The sequence below is a fragment of the Bidens hawaiensis genome, unplaced genomic scaffold, assembly GCF_021521415.1.
Source record: "Bidens hawaiensis isolate Kalapana, Puna unplaced genomic scaffold, B.hawaiensis_p1.1 tig00036906_1, whole genome shotgun sequence".
NCBI classification, from domain to species: Eukaryota; Viridiplantae; Streptophyta; class Magnoliopsida; order Asterales; family Asteraceae; genus Bidens; species Bidens hawaiensis.
The window spans coordinates 56,141-83,730 of record NW_027496451.1 but is presented as its reverse complement, the minus strand read 5'-3'; the positions used below and the strand labels follow the sequence as shown (position 1 = coordinate 83,730).

General features: G+C 34.6%; 2 protein-coding genes across 2 annotated transcripts; both read right to left on the bottom strand.

The window, feature by feature from the left end:
- Positions 1–242: 242 nt before the first annotated feature.
- Positions 243–4,718, bottom strand: LOC143588936 (putative receptor-like serine/threonine-protein kinase At4g34500). Its single transcript, XM_077069823.1, has 7 exons — positions 3,962–4,718; positions 2,746–2,850; positions 2,371–2,493; positions 2,134–2,304; positions 1,886–2,015; positions 953–1,162; positions 243–400 (listed from the first exon to the last, which is right to left on the bottom strand). Exons 1-7 carry the CDS (start codon positions 4,534–4,536, stop codon positions 323–325), a joined length of 1,392 nt encoding a protein of 463 aa, XP_076925938.1. The 5' UTR covers positions 4,537–4,718; the 3' UTR covers positions 243–322.
- Positions 4,719–23,623: 18,905 nt separating this feature from the next.
- LOC143588942 (putative LRR receptor-like serine/threonine-protein kinase At2g16250) lies at positions 23,624–27,382 on the bottom strand. The gene is made up of 4 exons (XM_077069828.1): positions 25,446–27,382; positions 25,249–25,374; positions 24,728–24,754; positions 23,624–24,525 (listed from the first exon to the last, which is right to left on the bottom strand). The coding sequence occupies exons 1-4, from the start codon at positions 27,284–27,286 to the stop codon at positions 23,931–23,933; spliced, it is 2,589 nt and encodes an 862-aa protein (XP_076925943.1). The 5' UTR covers positions 27,287–27,382; the 3' UTR covers positions 23,624–23,930.
- Between the last annotated feature and the right edge of the window lie 208 nt (positions 27,383–27,590).

Below are 27,590 nucleotides of genomic sequence, written 5' to 3'. Positions count from 1 at the left end.
AACTGTTATTTTATGTTAGTAGTCAAAATTAGTTAACATAATTTACACACTAAATCAAAGCAAAAACCATATATTACACTCATGGCTCCCGACTCCACATCTTAAGAGTTAAGAATGAAACCATGTTCTTTTAAAAGCTAACATGCTTAATATTTTGGTGTTTTTTTACATATAGCAAAAGTAACCAAATAATTTCAATTACAAATAACTCGCTCTATTTACAATACTCTTACCTTTATAGCATTCGCATACCTTATACCTATAATTGTTTTATTGAAAAAGAACAAAAAAAATTTGATAACCATACATGCTCGCTCGATAACTAACTCTCGAGAGGCACTTTACTTTTGACATCCTCGCCAGCACGTAGCACAGCCATGTCTCTTGTCGGGCGAGATTCCTACATGACGTACACAATACTGTCAATACCGTGCCTAGATATTTTATTAGTGTGCATATTGCCATATTGATTGTTTCATGCGTAAACATGATAACATTATCCGTTTTGATACTTACCTAGCCCGCCAATTTTGTCAACTGTAGAGCGTATCTTAGGAATGTGCATTTTGAGTTTTTGAAAATTGTTCCGCTTCAGTTTTTTCAGTTTTCAGTTTGGGTTCAGTTCACTTTTGGTATTTTCGGTTTTGCCATTTGAAAAAAAATTATAAATTTTGGCCTAAATCATTTGTTACCTAATAACTAATTGATCATTATACATTTGGGCTAAAATATTTGGGTTATACTATTTATTATATTCTTATTAATTACTTAAAATGAATATCCATAAATTCGGTTTGGTTTTTCAGTTCTAGTTGCATGCAAAACCGAAAGTTTGGTTTTCACGTAACCAAACAGTCGGTTTTTGTTAGGATTTGGTTATTTTGGTTTGGTTTTTTCGGTCATTTCAGTTTCGGATTGGTCTCATTTGCTTATTTATGAACTATTAACTTACTGTGCGGAAAGGGAAATCATCAGCCTCGAGCATGTGTACAATTTGGCCCATTTTTGGGCGTTTATTTGCATCCATATCTATACACCGAAGGCAGACTAGCAATACGCGCTTCAAAGCTCTAGAGGTTGGTTGTACGTTAATCTTCGGGTCTAGTAACTCTTCCCCACGACGACTTGCCACCATTCCTTTAAACCAGTCAACCAAATTCATCTAAAATAAATCAAACTCACAAGGTTAAACACAGGACATGTATATATATTGTGTCTTGTATATATATATACAAGACACAATTGTGTCTTGTATATATATATACAAGACACAAAAATATGAAATTTGAATCTTGGGGCAATTTCATATATGTACTCATGCAAAACTGATAATATCATTTATGCCGTTACAAAGTAGTTACAATATCAAATATACTAATATACCCGATACATTGGAAAAAATTTAATAAATGACCATTTTACCCTTATTTCTAAAACTTTAAATATTCATATATATGCCCATCCTGTAACTCAGTTATTTTATTAACCCGTTTTTAGCTTAAATATTCTTTACCCGTTTTCTGAATATAATAGATTGCTTCTCGTTCGGTTATCATGTGATTATATCTGAATATAATAGATTGCTTCTCGTTCGATTATCATGTGATTATAACTGGTTCAATCATCTGATTTGAACATACGATTTGACGGCCAGATTATATACAATCAAGAGAACAAAAAAGGATAGACGACAATTTGGTTTGCTTGCTTATCGTTGATGTCAATCAAAATCCAAATAAAAAATAGGGTTTAAACAAATATAATGGAAGGGGTAGAATGGTCACTAAAGTTGGGTATATAAAATATTTTCAGTTTTAGTTAAATATCTATGAAAATTTCAAGTTTGTAACGGTATATATAAAATTAATCCTTAAAATTTAAGTACCTCTCCAGGTTCTCGGGAATAATCAACCGGGCTTCTTCCAGTAACTATTTCCATAAGTAAAACTCCAAAACTATAGACATCACTGCACTCGTTTAGCATCCCGGTGCTTGCATAGTCGGGTGACACGTATCTAGAAATCAATCATATAAATGTTATTGCACGATGGAAAATTTAATAAATTTATAATAGTATTTAATGCAAAAAATCAAAAAAGATAAAATTAGAACAAGATTTGTGAAGATGCTAACCCGAAAGTGCCCATTACTCGTGTGGTGACGTGGCTTTTTTCAGGTCCTAATAACTTAGCAAGTCCAAAATCAGATACTTTCGCGTTCCATTTTCTGTCTAGGAGAATATTGCTTGATTTGATATCGCGGTGGATGACTTTTGGTTCCAATCCTTCATGTAAATACGCCAATCTAATGCAGTAAACCATGTTAGGATCATATTATAAAATAATGAAAATGTAAAAAAGACGAATATACCCTTTTGCAGTCCCGATTGCAATCTTCATTCGGATGTCCCATGTTAAAGGGCTGACAGGTCCAACCTCCCCATGTAACCATTGTTCCAAATTTCCATTGTCAATATACTCATACACAAGCAATCTGAATGAAAATGAATGTATGCAACTATATCAGCACCTGATATTCGTTTACCAATCACAGAGGTTTTCTCTACATGTTATTTGTTTGGCTATTTCACGATCGATCAAGTAACAGACTTCTTGTTACCGTATATAGTACGCACATTAATTATTTTAAAAAGCTACTTGTGTTGTCTCGTTACCCATCCCATTTGACCCGTCCGTTTTACCATCGTATAAATCAGAACGAACACAAGATGCAAGCCATTGTTACCTTTTAGCACCATCTGCGCAAAATCCAATTAGACCCACAAGGTTTTTATGTCTTACTTTTCCAATTGCTTCGACCTCTACCTTGAATTCCTTTTCTGCCTGACCCCTACAAAATATTACATCATTAAAATTAAGTAAGCAGTAAATGATGCAATTTTTGGTCATAAAAGTTTCAAATATGCCTTTGTTGGTACATGATATATACTTTAAAAAGTAAATAACCAACTGTAATGGATCATATAAAGTCACCATATGAGCCCCATAAGTAAAATATGTTATAAATTATCAAATATTAAAATAGGACCACTACATACATTTTGACAAACTCTTTTAAATATAACATACATGCAACACTCTGTCACCTAACTTTGGGATGTGTAATATTATATTACTTTGAACCACTCCTATATTTCTCAAACAAGACGCACATTCTTTACACCAAACAACCATGTGATCCAATATTTAATTTATTCCGAATGTGGGTTGTGTTTCAGATCCCGTGAACATTTATAGCAAGTTTTTCTATAAATTCATAAATTGAAGCTTCATTTGCACAATAAATGTTTGTTTTCAAAATTAGAATTTATACAGAATTTTTTTTAATTTTAAAATAAGATCAAGACAAACTTAGGATATCTTCTCATAGAAGGACCAATATGCTTTTTCAGGTCAAAAGTTACTACGATCTAAATATCAGCTTCCAAAATCCAAAAGTAACAATTTCCATATTTGTTAACTATTAATTATTTATAATTTAAAAAGAAAATGCTTTTGATCCAGCGGTGAGGTGACACCCTAAAAATGTATTAATTATTAAAGGTCCAATATTTATATAGATATGCACCACTCTATTCCATTCCCAAATCATACTTTTTTCTTTTCATTATTATTCTTTTTTCTTTTGTTCCTAAAAATATCAAATTAAGATAGGAATGTGGTTTATTTAACACAAATTAAAAAAAAAAAAAATAGGTGACCAACTGCAATAGCCGTCAGAAAGTGATCCGTCAGTGATCCAAATTAGCCGTTCGAAAAAAATAGCTACCAAAAACTGTAAACCTAGATTCTGGTAACATGGACTAAAAAAATTTGTTAAATAAACTGTTTGTTCTTCGCAAATAAAGTTAAAAAACCTATGCAAGATCCGCCCCGGCTCTGATCGTCTAACGATCAAATAAAAATAACATAAATTGAAACCGAATCGAAACATAACTCACTTGTTGTTGAGTAGATTCTTGACAGCTACAACGGAACCATCACGAACAACACCTCTATACACAACACCGTATCCACCTTCACCGATCACATTCTCCACCGCGAAATTACTCGTGGCAATCTCAATCTCATTCAAACCATACCACCTGCCAAAACCCATATTACTCAAATTCTCAGCTGACGTGGACGAAGACGCACCGTCACTTTTACTCGTTCCCGACTCATTACTACCCGAATCAGTTATCCCTAATTTACTCTCCACACCTTTAACAACCACCGCCTTAATCTCTTCCTTATCGTTTTTAATATTATTATTATTATTATTATTATCAGTTGATTCGCTGTTAACCATTTCCGTTACCAACGGCAACAGTCCGGAGCTGTGCTTCACGCGCATCCCACGGCGTCGTTTCGAGTTCAATTTCCGACGGATGCAGAATAGCATCAGTATGAGTGCTGACGTCACGATGAGTACGGTGACGACGATGATGACGTAGAGCTTTTGCCCTAGGATGGACGTCTTGGAGGTGAGACTAACGCCGCCGCCGGTGGACGATTTGTTACCGGAATCCGCCATTGTTTCCGGCGAGATCAGATGCTGAAAGGTGGAAACTGTAACGGAATTCAGTGATGTGGTGAAAAAGAGTGCATATTTTAGAGAGAGAAAGTGAGTTCAAATGGAATGGACATAATAATAATGGCGGAGGAGTATTACTATAGTGGAGGAGACAATCGGATTTAGTATTATTATTCAGATTATTATTTGGTTCTTATTATTATTACCGTTGAGCCACTGGTGATGGAATGACACAAATGCCACTAGCGTCGGTGGGTGTGTTTACAAAGTCAAAAGTCAAAAGTCAAATGTCTATCGTTTACTAAGTTGGCTATAAGGACTAAAATCTTAATACATCGATACAATATTACAGCTCAGACCGATTAACAACTTTTAAGTATTATATGTGTTATAATAATTAAGTTTAAAATAAATTATGAGATTATTTTATTTATACTAGTTTGAGACTCGTGATTTACACGAGTAATTCAAAAAAAAATACAATAAGCAATAAACCTATGTAACACTAATGGTTGTATAAAATCAAAGACGATTATAAATTTCAAATGTTTGTAAAAAATTAAAATAAATTTTAAATTAACATTTTTTTAGGCATAAATTTTTGAAATGCTAAAAACTTATTATTATTATTATTATTATAAAGGATGAAATTTAACGTATGAGTTCCAGTTGATAAAAATTATACTTTTTATTAGAGAGTATAAATTTGTGTGAATTTTTAGTATTAACAAATTATAGATGGTTAAATAGAGAAATTCGCGGAACACCATAACTACCTGATCCAAATAAAAAACGGCTAAAAAGTACTCAAGTACTCAACCTTGTGTAAATAGTTTCCAGTCTGGATGGGCATATCGAAAAATTTATAAAAGTAGTGGTAATTATAGTAAAACGGCCAAAGTTTGGGAGAAAAGTTTGGCATGTCCTCTCGTCAAAGAGGAGTATTAGAATATCTCCAGGCTCCTAATGCTCAAGACTTTTTGACAGTAACCCCCATCAAATGGTCAGGCCAACACATGTCAACAATTGAGTACTGAGCCACTCGTTTAATGATCCCATGTTCTCTGTTGATGAGCCATGTCCGGACTGCCTAGTTTGTTTACATAATTTTGGTGAACAAGCAGTTCATTGCAAAGAACCCACGGGTTTAAATATAGACATGATTTGGTCAGGGATGTCATTTGTGATGTGTTAAAACGGGCGGGAATCTCGACAAAAAAGAGGCTCCTATTAATTTCTTGTCGGATCCGCGTGAAGGAAGGTAAACTCTTTGACCAGCGGACATTCTTGTGTTTGGATGGGCGCGCTGGGGGAGGGCATGCTTGCGTGGGCCTTACTGGGGTGTCCTCTCTTGTAGGGCTTAGGGACACCAAACTTGTTGCTAGGCACGCCGTGCAAAATGAAGAAGCAGGAAAAATTGCTAAACACGAGAAGACGTGTGTTGACAATCAATATGCATTTATTCATTTTGTTTTCGATACATTTGACTCACTTGCCCCTGATGATGCTACGTTACTAAAAAGAGTTCGGCGGGTCGTGCACAATAACTCAACGGCACCGAAGAACAATAACTTTGTTTTCAGTAGGAACAGTTTTATCATTCAAAAGGGGTGGCGGCGCAGCTTGTTGCCCGCTTACATGCCTCTCTATTGTAATTGAATCCTTTATTTGAAATATTTATAGAAATGTCAAAATTCATGTATTCCATACCCCTTTGACTGTGGTAATTCATATTTCACTATTTTTTTATTTGTTTTTTACTTTGCATTAAGTCTGTAGAGTGAAGAATAACAATGAAAACAACTCCTTTGTTTTAAGTGGTTTGTCCCGTTTTTTATAAGTTTTACTAGAATTGATAGTTTTACTAAGTTTGAGATTTTTACTAAATAAGTTTCAAAGTTTGTTTGTTTCTTTGTATTTTACTTAAATTCTGCATAAACAACTTGGATGGGTGCGGATAGTGTTTTACTTTTTAAACACTAGTATTTATAATTTATGGTAAAATAGTGTTTTAAGTTATCCATTTATTCAGTGAAAGATAACCTGTCATTTTCTAGGAATTAATGTTAAATACTTAATACTTTAATCAGAACAAATCAGTCACACTTAAACTTAAAAGCCTCAAACATCACTCAACAACCAAAAGTCCAAAACACACGCTACATCAAATTTTTTACCTTCCTTGCATTAAAACAACATTAATATGTTAGACAGTCTGGATCAAAATCAGTGTTGTTATAAAAGTATTTGTCAGTGGATTGTGTCACATATCTATCATAGGTTAATGGGCAGCCCTCTCCACACTTATGTTTTTGATGAAATACATTTTTAGTGTAAAAAAATTTTCTTTATTTTTTATATCGGCTACCTTCAAATAAAAAAAATTTAGGCTGTGCTTCCCCTTAACTTTTCTTTTAGATCCGCCATTGACCGATAATTGGGCATAAAACTGGTTCAGTTAAATTGGTTTATTGAGTTATCTGCTAACTTTGAATAAAAAAATTTTAGTATGCACTACCCCTTTAACTTTTCTTTTAGATCAGGCAGTTACCGGTAATTGGACATAAAACCAGTTCGGTTAAACCAGTTTATTGAGCTAACCAAATCAAGTGGTCCACCTAATTTTCAATTTTGTTTAATTTTTTTTACAAAATCTATTGTTATTTATTTAATACTCAATATCCATCGTTTATTTATGGTAAATTATAGTTTTCGTTATTTTTCTATGTTGTAACTTGCATATCGTGTCATTTAACGTCAATAAGTACAAAACATGTGTCTAAAGTTCATACTTTGCTACGTTTTTTTTTGTCATTTCTACTAATTGTTAATTTTTTCTATAAGTTTTTTATTTTTTTACATTTCCCCCCTTCATTAAAGGGGAAATGTATGATTTTCACGATTTTTTTTTGTCGTTTTCTTTTATAAATTTAATTTTGTGTAGTTGTATAAACTTGTTTTAAAAAATTAATATATATATATTTTTAATATACATTGAAGAGGATGAAAGATTGTTTATTTATTTGTGAGTCGATCTTAAGTAGCTCACTAGCGTCTCAACTTGTTTACACCATGCCATACCCTCGATTTTATGACATGGGCAGATAAATAACAATTGATACATGATACTTTTATACAGTTAGGAATCATTAGGTATAATTGTATAAAACATACATTCACTAACTAGGATAATATATAGTTTGTTCGCTATAAAACATCGATCAAAATATTTAAATTGTATTTGTTTCATTTTAGTACAAGGATTTATATAACTTTTCTGTTGCAAGGTTTTCTCGGATGTCTACAAGTCAATTTGTTCAACATCAATCTATCATTGTACATGATCATCAGAAAATGTTTTTAAAATAGTATGATAGCGAATGCCAATGAATAACACAAATAAACACAAAATAGTTTATGCTTGATAGGAATGAAAAGCAAAAGCACATGGCCATATTTAAGTTCGTAGTAAAGTATAGCTTGAATGTTGGCTTGTTAAACTACCTTATGCAATGGTTTTAAAATCTTATAACCTGCTTTACACATATAAAGTCATTTTCTGGATTTTGAAAAAGTTAAACGTATTTACCTTGTAAATATTGTATGACAATTGCTCCTGGTATCCTTTATGGTGAGGGGCTTCGAAGCCCCTCCCCAGTGTCACGTCAGCGGGAACTGGGGGCTTCAAAGCCGCACCCCAAAGATGCCTTCTATAATAACCAAACTTTTGTATTAGATAACAAATGAATAAATATATATATGTATAATATATAAGATAATAATAATAATAATAATTTACGTTTAGCATAATATACTTGAAAATCTTGGTTAAATAAATAAATAAAATTAGAGTGTTTTATTTGAAAAACATCAAAATAAATTAGAAAAAAAGATATGATAAAGGACTAAAGTTGTCATTTTCTCAAACCCAATTTGTCTCAAACCCAATTTGAAACCAGTAAGCTTAGTATTCTTCTCCGCCAAAAACGAAGCTTCGATCTCGATCTTATCCTTAACACTCACAATCTGAAGCTCAAATTTTAAATAAACCGAAATTTAGGGTTTAGAACTCGTTTAAATACTACAACAAATCCCTTCATCCAGAAACCTAAATAACCCTTCATATCACCATCGATCACCCTGCCGCTCCTCGTTTCTTTTCCGAATTAAACCACCACCACCGCTAACGGTTGCTGTCGGAGACGACTATTACCAGCCAGACGCGTTCTTGAGTTACGCCACTTGCCGACGAACCGTCATGTACCGTGTGCCACCGACCGCCACAAGTCAGACGCCACCAGCGTCTTCGCTAGATCGCACCTAGTTTCGGTGACATACGTCGTGCATCGCCCCTCGTTTCAGTTTTCCGTAAGCATCGACCGTTCGAGTTCGAGTTTCACCTTCTATTTGTTCTGTTCGAAGAACCGTGTCGTTTCCGTGCGTTGCCAACTTTGTTCTTAAATAGAGGTCATCGTAAGACGTGCTCACACTTAGATTCTATTGCCCGTGCTTTGCTTGTTGACTAAGGTACGGATTCTGGTTTCTGTCACTCATAGTATAAATTTTATTTTGTTACTTTGTAGTACGGTTTCTGTTTTTGTTCACTTTTAGTATTGACTCTATTCCGTTACTTTGTAGTACGGATTTTCGTTACGCGTCGGTTATATTTTGAGTTTAGTTATTTTATATAATATATTTTAGTTATACGACTTTAGTTCAGTACTCTGTTACCCGAGCATTTCTGACTTGTCGTTGGGGCGTCAACGACATGGCACTTATCGTGACAGTGCGTAATCAAAGTTCACGGCGTCTCTGAAAGTACTCATGTAGTACCTTGGCCACTTAGAGGCGTATAGATCGATCTTAGCTCCGACTCCTGACTCCTGACTCCTGACATGGCACTTATCGTGACAGTGCGTAATCAAAGTTCACGGCGTCTCTAAAAGTACTCATGTAGTACCTTGGCCATTTAGAGGCATATAGATCGATCTTAGCTCCGACTCCTGACTCCTGACTCCTGACTTCTGTTTGAGATGGAACAATGTGTGCACGCCACCCACACCGTCTCCTTGGTGCATGGACTAGCTAGCTGTGTACCCCTCTGTTTAGGCTCTGGGTGCTTCCGTATTACACGACCTATTTATTTTAACATCATCGTCGTGTATATTAGTAATTATATTTTGTTTCGCTATATTTCTGGTCTGTTTTGATATGTGTATATGCATTTGGTTAAATTTGAGTATATTCAGATTACGTCCCGATCGTGTATCGGATTATGTTTCGCATCTAATTATAGTTCGGTCTAAAACGTGGTTTTATATCCGCAATAGTTTCAGTTTTATTTCAGTATGTGTTTTGTCTTATGTATGCCTTTACCTGTACTATTGTTCTCTCCGTTACTGGGCAATTTTTGGCTCAGCCGTATTTTCTTGTTTGTGTCTGTCTTATTTGCTAACAGGTAATTCGGGAAATCGGGGAGATCAGTGATGAGAGTAAAATGAAGCTCAAGAATAAGGACTTGATTTAATTTTCTTTTATTTAAGCATTTAAAAAATTTGACTTAGAATTTCTTTCAGTGTTTTTAACTCTTTTGGTTGCCATGGGATTCTTTTCATTTCATTTAAATGGTTTTTGTTTGGTCTATGATATCTGTAATAGTGACACGTCAGCCTGCTCCGGGTTGGGTTGTTACAGTTATGGTATCAGAGCTAAGGCTCTTTCCTGTAGAAAACTTAAACCTTAAAATCAGACTTGTGAGGTAATGGGTAGACGTTGGGTTAGGATTAATATTTCATATCAATCTTCGTGCCGATCACTTTGTGACTTTTGGTTTATTTTTTTTAGAGTCCCTTCTAGGCATCTATGTTAATCTCTGACTTTCCGGATTTCATTTAGTTGAATAAATTGTTCATGCTTACACTGTATAAATATGGAAATGACTTTTGAAGACAACGTTTGACACAACTAAAAGGATCACGACTTTGACTTAGCCTCTATGCTCGATTTAGACTTTGCTACCACGCATGCCTCTCGGCGTTTTCCGCAATAATTATGCATTTGAATAAACATCATTTCTTAATTAGTTTGTCATCACGTCACTTTTTTTTTTTTTGTTATAAGCTAAGTCATGTCTTTAAGGTGCATAATGGAAGGACTGTTAGGACACAATCGTAAGGTAAATTGACGATTATGGTCGCGAACGTAATCCTGTATTTACAGGTACGTATGTGTGCTAGTAAAAATCCACCGTGCATATTAAGGTTTCTTTAATTTTCTGATACGACAACACAAGTTTTCACTATTCTATACTATTGTTATGTGTCTTTTGTTATTTATTTAAATTAATAATACACGAGTTAAGAAATGTATATTTAACATTCAAAATGTGTGTTCAAGTTTTTATATTCAAGTCTTGGGTTTCCGAAGTGTCTAATTGGCTACTACTTTTTAGTTCAAGTTATAAGTCACATGCGTTAGTTAGTTGTTTTTCGCTTCGATCATTAAATGCTCATGTGAGATGTCTTGGATTAACAATTTTCTTTATCTATTATTATTATCCGTTAGTTATAGGTATTTTCGTTTTCGGTAAAAAGACAAAGTTTTATCGGTTACATGTTTTAGTTTACCAAATACGTTACAAGTTCCGGTTCAGTATCATTATGGCGATAACTTATCTTTTTCAATTACATTTTATCGCTCTGTAATTTTAATTGAATGCGTTAAAGTTTTTGTGAAGCGTGATACTTCCTTATATATATGTTATGTCTGTAGTTAAGCCTTGTGTCAAAACTCTAGCGTTTTATTGCGTTTAATGTTTCACATTTATATTTTGAAATAATTTTCTGTAAGTAAAAATTTCTTTTGAGTATTTAGCAATTTCGAGGACGAAATTTGTTTCTAAGAAGGGTTGAGTTGTAATGCCCGTAAATTTAAGTTTTATAAAATATGATATATTAATGTTTATATGATAATAAATATTGAAAATAGATTTGGCTAAAAGGGAATTATATACAAAACTAGATAAACTAAAAGAAATCTATTTAATGATTTGAATCCTTGTAAAACAAGCCTACGTAAAATTATTTTCCCTTCCATCATGTGTTGATATTTTGACCAAGAACCTCATTTATCTCTTATCTGCTACAAACTAAATATCCGAAGTATGAGCATCACGATGGGAACCCTATCACTCGATTTATATAACCCTTAAGCCACGTAAATCAATTCAAAACCCATCACGAATTTCATACTCCCTGACGACCCGCCATGACCCACCATAATCACCGCAATTTGTTATCACCGGAGACAACCACCGCTGCCGCTTCTGTCTTTGTTTTAAGGACCCAACGCCACCTTTTGACATCGCCGCCCCGTTAATAAACTGCCGCTATTCTTCTTCGGCTCCGTTGCACCGCCAGCCTCCGTTCGCGACTGAGTTTAACCCCCGTCTCTATTGTTTGTGATCGAGACCCACGTTTCACTTCGCGTTTTTGGAAGGGGTTGCAGGCCGCATGGGGTACTAGATTGAGATTCAGTACCGCGTTTCATCCTCAGACTGACGGTCAGTCAGAACGTACCATTCAGACACTCGAAGATATGCTTCGAGCATGTGCTTTAGAGTGGAGTGGAAACTGGGACGAGTATATAAGTCTGGTTGAGTTTGCCTACAATAATAGTTGGCAAGCTAGCATTGGTATGGCGCCATTCGAGCTTTTATATGGTCGTAAGTGTAGAGCCCCTAATTGTTGGGATGAGGTTGGTGAGAAAATTATTGAAGGGCCTGAGTTGGTACAGATTACAAATGAGAAAGTTACCATTGCTCGTGAGAAGCTAAAAGAGGCTCAGAGTCGACAGAAGAGCTATGCAGACCGACATCGTCGAGCTTTGGAATTTAATGTCGGTGATCGGGTATTCTTGCGAGTTTCACCTTGTAGAGGCGTTCAACGTTTTGGAATCAAGGGAAAACTTAGCCCAAGATTCATCGGACCGTTTGAAATTCTTGAAAGAGTTGGCGAAGTCTCTTATCGTTTGGCTTTACCACCTCAGTTATCTCATGTGCATAGGGTCTTTCACGTATCTCTTCTTAGGGGGTATAATTATCACCCGTTACATGTTGTTACCTATCCGCTCCATCAGATTCGCGAGGATTTATCTGTTGAAGAAGAACCGGAAGCTATTCTTGATCGTCAAGAACGCATTATGCGCAAGAAAACTATTCCGTTCGTTAAGATTCTTTGGAAGAACCACTCTGAACGAGAAGCTACATGGGAAATGGAGGATACAATTCGTTCCCAATATCCGCATTTATTTCCGTATTAGCACTTGGTGATTTCAGTTTGGATGGTTTTGATTTCATATGAATTCTGTTTTATATGTCCAAATATTTGTTTCCAAGACTTCGCAATTGTCATGTTTGAATTTATGAACGTTTAAGTTTGTTTCGTTTCCGTTATATCCGAAAGTATGTGTCCCTGCCTTACAATTTCGAGGACGAAATTTTTTTTTAGGGGAGTATAATTATAATAACCAAACTTTTGTATTAGATAACAAATGAATAAATATATATATGTATAATATATAAGATAATAATAATAATAAAAATAATAATAATAATAATTTACGTTTAGCATAATATACTTGAAAATCTTGGTTAAATAAATAAATAAAATTAGAGTGTTTTATTTGAAAAACATCAAAATAAATTAGAAAAAAAGATATGATAAAGGACTAAAGTTGTCATTTTCTCAAACCCAATTTGTCTCAAACCCAATTTGAAACCAGTAAGCTTAGTATTCTTCTCCGCCAAAAACGAAGCTTCGATCTCGATCTTATCCTTAACACTCATGATCTGAAGCTCAAATTTTAAATAAACCGAAATTTAGGGTTTAGAACTCGTTTAAATACTACAACAAATCCCTTCATCCAGAAACCTAAATAACCCTTCATATCACCATCGATCACCATGCCGCTCCTCGTTTCTTTTCCGAATTAAACCACCACCACCGCTAACGGTTGCTGCCGGAGACGACTATTACCAGCCAGACGCGTTCTTGAGTTACGCCACTTGCCGACGAACCGTCATGTACCGTGTGCCACCGACCGCCACAAGTCAGACGCCATCAGCGTCTTCGCTAGATCGCACCTAGTTTCGGTGACATACGTCGTGCATCGCCCCTCGTTTCAGTTTTCCGTAAGCATCGACCGTTCGAGTTCGAGTTTCACCTTCTATTTGTTCTGTTCGAAGAACCGTGTCGTTTCCGTGCGTTGCCAACTTTGTTCTTAAATAGAGGTCATCGTAAGACGTGCTCACACTTAGATTCTATTGCCCGTGCTTTGCTTGTTGACTAAGGTACGGATTCTGGTTTCTGTCACTCATAGTATAAATTTTATTTTGTTACTTTGTAGTACGGTTTCTGTTTTTGTTCACTTTTAGTATTGACTCTATTCCGTTACTTTGTAGTACGGATTTTCGTTACGCGTCGGTTATATTTTGAGTTCAGTTATTTTATATAATATATTTTAGTTATACGACTTTAGTTCAGTACTCTGTTACCCGAGCATTTCTGACTTGTCGTTGGGGCGTCAACGACATGGCACTTATCGTGACAGTGCGTAATCAAAGTTCACGGCGTCTCTGAAAGTACTCATGTAGTACCTTGGCCACTTAGAGGCGTATAGATCGATCTTAGCTCCGACTCCTGACTCCTGACTCCTGACATGGCACTTATCGTGACAGTGCGTAATCAAAGTTCACGGCGTCTCTGAAAGTACTCATGTAGTACCTTGGCCACTTAGAGGCGTATAGATCGATCTTAGCTCCGACTCCTGACTCCTGACTCCTGACTCCTGACTTCTGTTTGAGATGGAACAATGTGTGCACGCCACCCACACCGTCTCCTTGGTGCATGGACTAGTTAGCTGTGTACCCCTCTGTTTAGGCTCTGGGTGCTTCCGTATTACACGACCTATTTATTTTAACATCATCGTCGTGTATATTAGTAATTATATTTTGTTTCGCTATATTTCTGGTCCGTTTTGATATGTGTATATGCATTTGGTTAAATTTGAGTATATTCAGATTACGTCCCGATCGTGTATCGGATTATGTTTCGCATCTAATTATAGTTCGGTCTAAAACGTGGTTTTATATCCGCAGTAGTTTCAGTTTTATTTCAGTATGTGTTTTGTCTTATGTATGCCTTTACCTGTACTATTGTTCTCTCCGTTACTGGGCAATTTTTGGCTCAGCCGTATTTTCTTGTTTGTGTCTGTCTTATTTGCTAACAGGTAATTCGGGAAATCGGGGAGATCAGTGATGAGAGTAAAATGAAGCTCAAGAATAAGGACTTGATTTAATTTTCTTTTATTTAAGCATTTAATAAATTTGACTTAGAATTTCTTTCAGTGTTTTTAACTCTTTTGGTTGCCATGGGATTCTTTTCATTTCATTTAAATGGTTTTTGTTTGGTCTATGATATCTGTAATAGTGACACGTCAGCCTGCTCCGGGTTGGGGTGTTACACCTTCTATGGCGAGGGAGCTTTGAAGCCCCTTAATTGCATTTGAATGGTTTTATATCTGGTTTAAGATAACCTATCTATAATCAAAATTATAGAAATAAAGAAATAAGACAAAACAAAATTGCTAAGAAATAAAAGACTGAAAAATTGGTTAAAGAAACTCGAATGGTTGGACCCAAGTACCAAATATAGCTCATGGAGATCACGATTTCCTCCTTTCTAAGAAAAGAAACAACATTTCTCAACTACAGCCTTTTCTTCGTTTTACATTATGCTTCAAAACAAATACTTTATAAATTATACTTTAATACAAATACAGTTGTTTGTATGGTTATACATAAAGTCTTAAACCATGTCTTTTATATTATTTTTGGTTACGAGGTTTTAATAGGATAGTAGGATACTACTATACTAGGCTGGTAAACAAATTAAACGTGTAATAAACAATTTGTAAGCTATTTAATGAGAAGTTCGTCAAATGCACGGCCATGAACAAATAATTTTGTTCGTTAGTTAAATGAATGCATAATAACATATGCCTTGTTCGCTCATTTATGTTCTGTGAACGCTCATTCATTTACGTTTGTTAGTTTACGTTTATTTATGTTCATTACTTTGCATCTTCATTCGTTTACGTTTATTTATGTTCATTAGTTTACTTTTGTTTAAGTTCATTCGTTAATACAAGTATCTATAATTTGAGCCATGTTACAACTTAGTCTTGTTTTAATAACTTGTTAAACCTAATATATTGTTCTTCATATTAGTTTTAACTGGTTTTAGTTTACTTATGTTCATTTGTTTACGTTCGTGAACCGTTCGTTTATACTGTTAGTGAACGAACACGAACATGTTCACTTTCTTAACAAACAAACACGAACAAAAAAACCTTTTTTGTTTAGTTATTATTGTTCGATCATTCTTTCGGTTAAATTTAAAGGAACGAACATGAACATGCTTTGTTTGTGTTTATTTGGTTCGTTTACAAAATTAGGCCATTCTATGCTTAAATTTGTAATTTAAGGTTTTAGGAATATTAAGCATTATTTACATAATAACTTCATATTAAAATACGGATACAAAAGCTCTTGTAAGGGGTAAGAACGAGTCGGTAAAAAATTTGATCGGTTCATGTCAAAATAAATCGGATGAAAAAAGGAATATGTACCTATATAAATAAATAAATGTGTAAGTAGTCTTTCTTTTAAAAGATAGATGGCGATATGCCGATAAACAAAGGACACAAATGTTCTATGCTTTCAACAAATTCTAATTTTTGAGCTTATTTAAGGAATGTGAATTGGTTTGTTTGAGCTCCATACTTCAAACATGTTACGATTAACACCAAGAAACGAAGAAATTGAACGAAACAAACAATTATCAACGACTATGAAATGAATTTGATTACAAACGGAGTTGAAAAATGAATATTGTTAAACAAAATCCATGCCCTATTTATAAACTCAAAGGCTGGGAGTAATGAGCGACAAATAAAGGCGAAAAGGGGCGACAAAGATGACAAACTAACTCATGTAACTTTGTTCATTGCATTTTGATGTTTTTACTGTAATTGCGCATTGAAGGATTAATCTTGAATTATTAGTAAAGTTAAAGGTTTACTTTGTTAAGTTATAATTTAGTTATTTGAATTGTAATAGGATTATGAAAGGTATGTCTTGAAGAGTAAGTTAAGTAGGTCTATATATAGGGTCTAGATTATTAGTTTTATGAGGTGAGAGTCGAGAGAGTTAAGAGAGAGTCAAGGAGTCTCATCTCCATGTACGTTTGAGAAGTTCGTGAAGTTCGTTTGATTATATGAAAAGAGTCGAGGGTTGTCACCCCAACATCTCGTGTTAGTTTGTTTGATAAGTTCGTTTGATATGATTGTTTGATCCGTCTGGGCCAGTAATTGGTATCAGAGCTTTGGCTCGTTTAATTCTCGGTTGGTTCGAATTGTCGTGTCTAGTTGTTTTTTTTCGGTCGATCTTGAAAAGGTTTGTTTTGGGAGTTGTTTTGACACCGTTTGCAAGGAGGAATTAGTTCATATTTTCTCTAGTCAAGTTGGAAGGCATCAGTGCGTCACCACGAATTGTATTATTTGTATTTCTTTTCTTGAGATAAAAAATTACTACCACCGCTGGAGATTTGTTTACCCATTCCAGCCACCATATATTATTAGAAGTGCAATTGGTTCTTTTTTGTCTTATTCACAAAGAGGAACAGTATATATATTGTTGTCATGTGTGATGCACAAAGTCAACCCGACCAACAATTGATTGTTTTGTTTTGTTTTATATCATCGAGTCATGGCTGGTGATAAAGAGGTAGGAAGCTCAGGAACTATGAAAGAATCGATAGGTGGTTTTGTGTTACAAGCACCGAAGTTAACTTCGACCAACTACGCGTCATGGTCGGTTATGGTGAAAATTATTTTGGGTGCAAACGGTTTGAACGATGCGATTGATAAAGAAAAGGGTGCAGGAATTGAAGAAAGAAAGAAGTTTATGGCATTGGTGTTATCTTTCAAACCCTACCTGAAGACGTGATGCTTCAGATGGCCAAATATTCAGAACCGAAAGATGTTTGGGAAGCGTTAAGAGTTCGTTATCTTGGTGCAGAAAGAACTCAAAAAGCTCGTGTTCAAATGCTAAGAACCGAGTTAGATGGATTGAAGATGGGGGAGACAGAAAGTATTGATGATTATGCAGCGAAGTTGGGAGGAGTACAGTCAAAGTACAAGAGCTTGGGAGCGGTACTTGAAGAAGAGGCTTTGGTAAGAAAGTTCTTGAACTCTATGCCGGATAAATATTTACCCGTTGTTTCTTCGATGGAGCTACTCGCAGACATTGAAACAATGGCGTTTGAAGATGTGGTTGGACGCTTGAAGGCATATTAAGAAAGAAACAAATTCAAGAATGTGAATGGAAGTTCATCCCAAAGTCAGCTCATGTTCACCCAAACCGGAAAGAAAGTTGAAAACTACCGAGGACGTGGTAGAAGCCGTGGAAGATACAACGGACGAGGAAGAGAGAATCCAAGATGGAATAGTGAACGTAAGAATGATGAACGGGGTGAATACCGGAAAACGAGCCCTGAAGAATGGGAAGATAGAAGGAAGTATGTAACGTGCTACAACTGTGATAAGATTGGGCACTACTCGAATGAATGTAAAGAACCAAGCAAAGGGAATGATGAAGTGAATTTGACAAAGAAAGAAGATGATGTTGATCCTTCTTTGTTCATGGCAATTGGTTCAATAAAGAAGGTAAGTTTGAATGAAGAAAGGGTTATCCCTGGTGTGTTTGAAAACGATGAAAAGAATGAAGGTACGTGGTACTTAGACAATGGTGCAAGTCATCATATGTCAGGAAAGAAAGAGTTTTTTACTACCTTGGATGAAGGAGTTTCGGGTCAAGTGAAGTTTGGTGATGGATCCGAGATCGAAATCAAAGGTAAAGGTAATGTGACTGTGGTAAGTAAGACTGGTGAAAAGAAAACGTTTTGTGATGTTTACTATATCCATAAGTTGAAGACCAATCTTCTTAGCTTGGGAAAGTTGGATGAAGAAGGATGTAAGATTGAAATAGCCAATGGGATGTTGAGGCTATATGATGAAAAGGAGAGATTGTTGATGAAGGTTCAGAGAAATCTGAATATGACGTACAACATCAAGCTTCAGGTATGTTGTAATCCTAATAACTTTGAAGATGATAAGAAAGAAAGTTATGATGTGAAACCGATTATGAAAGTGAAGGATATTCGGTTTGGAACGATCCCGAATGACTTGTTTGGAGTTCGTGAGAGTATTGGTCTAGAACGAGTTTATGAGAAGAAGCGATTCGAGAAAGAAAATGACAATGTGGTTTCAAAGTTAAGCACTGAAGGACCGAATGCTAAGTTTGAAGAATCGGTGAAGCAAGTATGCTATAGTCAGTTGAAAAGGAGGAACAAATGCAAAAGGAAATACACTTCAAGATTAAGAGGGTGAATGAAGGATTAATCTTGAATTATTAGTAAAGTTAAAGGTTTACTTTGTTAAGTTATAATTTAGTTATTTGAATTGTAATAGGATTAGGAAAGGTATGTCTTGAAGAGCAAGTTAAGTAGGTCTATATATAGGGTCTAGATTATTAGTTTTATGAGATGAGAGTCGAGAGAGTTAAGAGAGAGTCAAGGAGTCTCATCTCCATGTACGTTTGAGAAGTTCGTGAAGTTCGTTTGATTATATGAAAAGAGTCGAGGGTTGTCACCCCAATATCTCGTGTTAGTTTGTTTGATAAGTTCGTTTGATATAATTGTTTGATCCGCCTGGGCCAATACGCATAACTAATTCCTATCCGCGCGTGTTGACAACAACTACAAGCAAACAACTACGAGTGCTCGGTTATTACTTTAAACATAACAAAACAAATTAATATTATCAAGTATATCACAAGGGATCAAAATCAACAATTAAGTGATAGCAACTTTGAGACTAAAATGGTCTCTTCAACTCTTATAATAGTTTAATTTATGCTACATTTAACAAACTAGAAAGGGCCTTATTTAAAAATAAAAAATAAAAAATTAAACTTATTTATTTTGCTTTTAATACATTTGGGTCCTTGCCTCCAAAGTTGTTACGTTCATGAAAAGAGTTCAGCAAGTTGTGCATGGTAACTTATCAACGCCGAAGAAACAATAATTTTGTTTTTAGTAAGATCGTTTTTGTCATTTAAAAGTGATTTGTGGAACAACTTGTTACCCGCTTATTAACTCTCTATTGTAATTGATTCATTTTGAATTAATGGAAAACAATAACAATTTTGAACTTAAAAAGATATACAAGACATAATTGGGAGGACCAATTAAAAAAGCAGGACATTTTCCATGGGTAGTCAAATTTCGCCCATGTTTACAACTTGTTTTATTTGAAAATCTTGAAATGTCTATTTGAAGGGAAAACGATAGATATTTGGGTTGGGCTTTTACATGGGTACGTGATGCATCAAAGAAGAAAGCGATAGATATTTGGTTTGGCTTTTACATGGGTACGTGATGGGTGCACATGTTGACAGATGGGTACATGTTTGAATTGAAGCTGGTGACATAAATTTTCTACTTCTACTTAATGTGACGTGCCAAAATGTGTATGGGACATGGGTTGTAAAAGGTTATGGTTAAATTGACTCGAGTTTGAATGAGTTGATTAGCAAAAAAAGTATCAAAAGGCGGTGTGGTGGTGGTGATCATGGTCGCCCAGAATAAATAATAGGTGGTGGAGACAAACAATGGTCATAGGGTGATATAAGCTAACTTGGATTCACTTAAGATAACACACTTTATATTATGGCTTTTTTCACTCGTTATTTGAATATTATATACTCGGTTTGACTTATTGTCTAATTTGAGTAAGGAAATGAACAACCCGTATGCATATTGTTTTTTCCCAAATCAACTCATTTTTTGATGAATCTGTGCTGATTGTCGGTACAGGTAAAATTATTAGTTGGCCTGGTCTTAATGGTATGAGAAGGAAATCTGATTACTATGAATATCCTATTGTAATATTTTTGTAAACTTTGATCATGCTTATGTCATAATTTAGTATGCATACAAATTGTTTATAGAATACTTAATCTTAATCAAAGCCCACTTGGATCAAAGTGTTGTGAAAAATGTCAAACTACATAATTGAACTACGACCGTGTAAAATGATTTACATACCTAGAGTGCTCCACAAAGTATATGCACAACTATGTAAAATGACTTTATATGGCTGTGTTCAACAATTTTCATAAATTCTCGTATAATAACATGCTTACATAACAAACAACATTTAATTTAAAAGGTTTTCAAGATTGACACGACTTTATAAAATGATTTAATATGGCTATGTCCTTCGATTTTCATATATTATTAGAAATGACATGACTCTATAAGGTGTCTTTACACAGTAGCATCTTCTGATTTTTACAAAACCTAAAGAAACTGACAGAAAATGAGAAAACTCCGTAAATGGTTATACGAAGTTATATTGTTTCTCATTTTAACCTTAGTTACAAATGTAATGCTAACTGTAAGTCATTATAACAATACATTCAACTTATTAAGATCGAATGACTGATTCATCATTGTAATTAGTTTATGCATCGTTCACAACTTAAAATAATTGTAAATCAAATTCGTGCAACAAAAATCAAGTGCCAGTCTTCTTCGTCTAGGCTTTATAGAGAATTAATGATGTTAATGAAAGATAACATTACTGAAATAAAACATATTGGTGACGTTGATGAAGAGAGGTGAAGAAAATTAAATAAGAGAAAGAAAAATATTATTATTATGTTATATGGTGGAGAATATACCAATATCAACTAATATTGGTCTATGAGAAACGGATTATTATGCAAATATTTCATGTTCCAATTTGTTTTATAAGAGCATGTGTATTGGGGCGTTTCATATCCATTTTTCCCCTTTAGAATGGCCCAAACACCTCTATGTACTTGGGTGTTTTCAGGGAAAATGGGTTGTGACGTGTTTGCTGGCATCAGTTTCTTTATTTAATTTAATTGTTTACAACAAACATCCATCACTCACATCATCCCATTTCTTTAACTAAATCATTATTCATATAATTTAAATATTAATTTAGACATTGAATTAGTAAAATCGATCAATACGGATTTCTTTATGAGACGTTTTTTACCTATGTGACATGATGGTAGTGACGTTACGGACGTTTTTCACAACCGTTACACATGTTCTGAAGGTGTAGGGCACACAAAAGGTTGATGATGTACAACAAATGAAGCATCACTGTTTGTATGAATCATGGTGGTCCGGTGGAGTGACTGGACTTGTATCCAACATTGGCTCCACTTCGGGTCCTACTGTCAACAAATAAATGAACAATGCATATTTGGATTTTGGACTTTAGTATTCTTCCGATTTGCTACTTTCTTACACCAAAATAATATTAAATGTTTAGCAAAGCTGTAAGGACATCAGTTTTATATATTTTTAGGGTCAGGCTAAACGTACCCCTCTCACTTGCTAACTATACACCCTTTCTGAACTTTCATTTCCCCTTAACATTTGTAATTGACATTATAGTCCCTCTTATTTATTTTATAATTCTCTCAAAATATCAAATAGAAAACTATTAAGTTTTTATTTTTTTTATAATTTTTTTATATATTTTTGTTATTGATTTTATTATTTTATTTCATTAAGATCTTATTAAAAGTTTGTTTATTTTTTTGCATGTATTAAAAAGTTTTGTATGTTTTCTCTAGCTAGTTTTTTATTTTATTTTTTTTATAAAACGTATTCCAAACAATTTGATTTTTTTTGTTATATTAGATACATGAGTTAATGTTACTTGAGAAAAGAGCCAAATTTGTTTATCAAGTTGTATGTTATTTAACCTTTTTATTTATAAAAACTAATATGATTTTTTATAAAAGAATGTAAACTCTCTTAATTTAAAAAGAATGCTCTTCAAAAAGATTAAAACAAGTATAGAAAAAAAAAACATTTTTTTAAAACAAGAAAACAATGTTTATTAGATAAGAAAAAAAAAGCGTTTTTCTAAGTAAGAAAAAATATGTTTTTATTATAGGCTTTTAAATATACATAAAAAGATAAATAGAATAAAAGTTGTTAAATAAAAATAGAATAAAATTGTTTTTATAAAAATAATAATGATAATAAAAGATAACAAAATGACAAAAACAATAAAAAAGTCTAAATCGTATTAATGTAAAACCAAAAGGATGGAGTATGTTTAGTAAACATGGATGGGGATGGGGTATGTTTAGCATCACCCATATTTTTAATGTGTTTTACAAAACTATATCTAAGTTTACATATGTATGTTTGCCTTTCCAAAACTACATATAATCTAGGACAACTCTTCCCACTCTAACATAGGTATGTTTGCCTTTCTAAAATTTTATGGGTGGTTTCTTCTTCCAACATGTTTCTGATTGAAATTTATATAAACGAAGTGACGTATATCCTTGTTGATATGAAAAGTTAGTTTCAATTATTGGTGACCTTATTGGAAAAAAAAGTTGAATACCTGGGTGGCGCAGACACTATTTTATAAAAAAATGCAAAAGTATCACTTACATTACAGTAGACACTGAAAATAGATTATGTAGAAAATAGATTATGTGAGAGGGTATATATGAAATTGATTGAGACACATGAATTTATTCTTAAACTTTTCATGTTCGTGGCAATGTAGAATCGATATCATATAACCAAATATCAAGAACTTCACAAAAGACGAAATAGAGTTCTTCATAGAATTTGGTCTTGGAAGATGGATAATAATATAATACATGTATGTAAGTGTAACAAAAATGTTCATGTGTAATAGAGAAGGTTGGTGGGTAGAGTGGGCTACTGGGCTGGGTAATGGCCCAAAATGACACTCTTTCCTGTATTGCGAAAAACGTTTAGGTAACGGCCCATTGCAATTTACCAAAACTGAAAACTATACATATTATTTTTTACTGTAATAAATTATGAATACGCTTTGGAGTTTGGACTTCTTGTGACCCATCTGAAGTTTTGAACCATTCGTCCAGTTGACTCTCTTTTGTGTTTATTTCTGGACAAAACACACCAAAACTGATATACTTGAGAAAAAAAAACTATCTAATTTATTTCTCGCGAAACATATCGAATCAAAAACCCATTGCAATTTACAATTCAACCGTAAAAACCCACGACTAACAACCAAAAACCGCCAGCTTTCAACCAATAAACATATAACAATTGACCTGCGGTTTTCGAACCCGAGTTTTCTATCTATGTACAATGTACCAACAAAAGAACACGTCATCTATTTTCTATATATATAAATAATAATCGATATGTTGATCAATGGGCGGAATTAGATCTATCTTCATCTTGCACATCCAATGGTTCAGGAAACACATCTTTCGATTGCTTTCTATACGAAGAAGTAAGATCTCCACCACTCCCCGAATGTGATCCACTCGTCCCCGACCGTTTAAGACTACTGGGCCCCACCATTGGTGCCGTCACCGCCACGTCAGCAGAGTTCTGCCGCCAGCTACTAAACAAAGCAGCATTCCAAGAACCTCTAGAAGAAGTTGTTCTCAACCTTGCTGAGCTGTCACTTTCTTCTCTCACCACCTTTAATGGATTCTCTAAAGCTTTAACTACGTATCTCATTTGCGGTCTTCTGGCGGGCTTCGGGTTGAGACAAGATTTAGCAACAACAGCCATGGCCCACACTTCTTCTAGTAAATCCTCGTCTATGATTAAAGACGGGTCTATGATGTTTGTCACGAGTTCTTTGTCGTATATGTTGATGTATTGTAGTATTCCTTCTAGTAATTCTTTTTGGGTCGGGTCATTTGATGCACTAATTCCCATTTTGCCCGTTACTAGCTCGAGTAATACTTTCCCGAAACAGTAAACATCATAGGCACATGTTGCAGTTGCTACACTTAATATTAAAGGCACAATTTTAGACTCATAATGGATCGATATCAGATTGAAAGAAACAACGTGAGGGATAAATTTGATAATATTTTGTTTCTTAAAAAGAAAGAGTTAAAAACTACATATTTTTGAATACGTTAACCCATATAAGAAAAGAATCTTCAGAAAACATGAAAAACAACTCGAATAAAGCAGACAAATAATACTTACCAGAAGCACCTTGTTCAGAGGTCCTACAGAAAAACAAAATAAATTTTTGGTTAAAACCTCATATTTGAATAAAGCGAAATGCTTTCAAATATTTTGGTGTATGCAAAAAGGCTATTTAATAGCTTCACTAAATTAAGGTCAAATTTTATGCATAAACAGTTCAGATCTCCAGTATGCTGTATGTATATCTAAATGTATTCAAAGAATCATCAGAAGTGAGCACATTTATGTTCAATCTCAAATTTTGAGTTGAAAATATGATTATTTAAAAAAAAAGGTTATATAGCATCAAAATCATCATACACTAAAAGTAAAATCTTTTCAAGGTGCATGCTTTATATAGAATTATAGGGTTAGACTAATGTATCTCCGAAACATGCATAGCTCAAATGCCGGCACATAAAAACAGTAACTTTCTAAAATTAGATCTTGATGCGAAATGAAATCATACCAAAACAGAATTTGTTTTCACATGTAAAGATATTAAAAAATATGTAATTAGGCTTTGAGTACTTACTGAGGTAATCCGAGCAACCTAGTGAACCGATTTGAATTACTGTCTCCTTGAAAACAAACTTCACTTAAGCTCCCTAATCGCACCTCATATTTATCATCAAGAAGTATACTGCTAGCTTGAACATCTCTTTGTTTAACCAAAAAATAACAATATTAAAAAAGAGGCCTGATTTAACATAATATATATACTTATTATACCTGTGAATAAGGGGTGGAGTACATTCATGATGAAAGTAAGAAAGCGCTTCAGCAGTTCCTAACGCGATCTTCAATCTAGTAATCCAATCCAATGACTGTAAACCGTCATCATCTTGATCAGTTTTCCTATACAAAGAACTCGCCAAATCGCCATTTGGCATGTATTTATAAACAACAAATTTCCCATTTTCATCCCCCAAACAATGCCCCAAAAGTGGCACCAATCTAGGATGAGACACCTTGCCAAACAAATCCAATTCGCTCGCCCCGGACCCCACCTCAAATCTCTTAATAATTACAATAATGCCACCCTCAACAACACCCTTAAAAAGATCACCTGAATGACCACGTTTGACCAAATTCACATCACTAAAGTTACCAGTGGCTGCAAGAAGCTGCTGATAAGTAAATACAACTCCCAAATTAGATACATCCAACGCCGCCACCGGAGATGTAGGCACCGCCACGGTGGAGGGTCCCACAACGGTTCCTCTTTGAGAAACTTTACGTTTTTTCTGACAGCATATGAGCACTAGTATCAAGACAACTACAAGAAGTATAATAAATCCAGCACCGCCTAAAACTGCCGCCAGTAGAATCCACTTTCTGTTACGTTTATGACCAACATGAGGCGGTGACAACGTGTCAAACGGTAAACCGTTTGAAGCATAAAACGCTGCGCATTCTTGCACGCTTCTTTGATTTGTCGTGTTACGAAAGCAGTTTCGGTTTAACAAAAAAACCCCACGCGTGTCATCAGGTTTCTTGCCTTGCAAATAATTATAAGACAAATCCACCGAACTAAACGTTCTCGAAACCGACGTTAAGTTTCCATAAAACATATTACGCGAAAGATTCAACACCCGAGATGGGAAAGTAGTCAAATTACCATCAAAACCAAGATTCGGTAACAAACCAGCGAAATTATTATCAGATGCATCAAGAAAAGTCAAAGCAGGAAGATTTAATAACTCATCAGGAAGATTACCAGTAAAGTTATTACGATTCAAAACCAAACTCCGTAACTTCGTTAATCTCCCGAACTCTAACGGTAACGTCCCGGTAAACGAATTGGAACCCAGATCAAGAAAAACTAAGGTACTAATATTACCTAACTGTACAGGCAATTGCGAAGAAAAACTATTACCAGAAAGATTCAAAAACTGAAGTTTTAATAAGTTCTGGAACGATTCCGGAACAACACCAGATAAGTAATTTATCGACATGTTAAGTGAATAAAGATTAACTAACAATCCAAACGACGAAGGGATTAACCCGGTGAGCATGTTTCTCGACAGATCAAGAACCGAAAGACGCGATAACCCCCCTAAGCTATCCGGAACAGAGCCCGTTAACGCGTTGTCGGATAAATACAGTTCCATAATACTAGACAAATTCCCAATAGTAGCAGGTATAGCACCAATGATTTCACAAAACCTAAGATCAAGAACTTGAAGCTTTTGAAGTTGAATCCCAAATTCATTAGGTATTAAACCTGGAAGTGGGAATCTGGAAGCATTGAATGAAATCAAATTGGTTAAGTTCGCGAGTGAACCGACCGAAAATTGGGGGTTTCGGCTTCCAATTCGGGTTCGCCTAAACCCGGAGATGTTGATTCGGGTAACGGTACCGTTTAGGCAGGTAATTCCCGCCCAATTTGTACATGGGTTGGATTTAATCGGCCATTGCTTTGATCTTAACCCTAGTGATGACCTAAGTTGCAGCAGAGCTGCCCGTTCTGCCCGGAATATAGAAACACCAGGTGGCTGTGGTGGTTGTTGTAATGTAGTGATGAACAGTAAGGATAATAACAATAATAATGTTATAAAATGAGTCTCCATGATTATGATATTTTTTCAACTTTCTTCATTCGCATTGACATTTTAATGGATAAATGAGTAAGCAAAATTAGGGATTAGAAAATAAAGAGAGTACCTTTGTTTAATAATTATAAAATAATGGAGGGAAAGAAAGAAAAGAAAAGATATTATAGATAGGTTTGATGTATTCCGATGGTCGGAAAATGGGGTTGTTAAAGATCCGGTGACTGTGAGGTGGAGACAGTGACTGAAATGAAAATGTGTGATTTTCTGAATTTAACTTATTATGGTCTAATTATTATCTTATTTTGTTACATATTTGTTG

What these genes read in the sequence shown, in the direction of transcription:
- LOC143588936 (XM_077069823.1), bottom strand. Translation starts at nt 4,536, where the DNA reads ATGGCGGATTCCGGTAACAAATCGTCCACCGGCGGCGGCGTTAGTCTC. An exon ending in AAGAATCTACTCAACAACAA is followed by an intron (nt 2,851 to 3,961) that starts GTGAGTTATGTT and finishes AATATTTTGTAG; the next exon opens with GGGTCAGGCAGAAAAGGAAT. An exon ending in CGAGTAATGGGCACTTTCGG is followed by an intron (nt 2,016 to 2,133) that starts GTTAGCATCTTC and finishes ATTGATTTCTAG; the next exon opens with ATACGTGTCACCCGACTATG.
- LOC143588942 (XM_077069828.1), bottom strand. Translation starts at nt 27,286, where the DNA reads ATGGAGACTCATTTTATAACATTATTATTGTTATTATCCTTACTGTTC. An exon ending in ACTCCACCCCTTATTCACAG is followed by an intron (nt 25,375 to 25,445) that starts GTATAATAAGTA and finishes GGTTAAACAAAG; the next exon opens with AGATGTTCAAGCTAGCAGTA. An exon ending in AGGTTGCTCGGATTACCTCA is followed by an intron (nt 24,755 to 25,248) that starts GTAAGTACTCAA and finishes GTTTTTCTGTAG; the next exon opens with GACCTCTGAACAAGGTGCTT.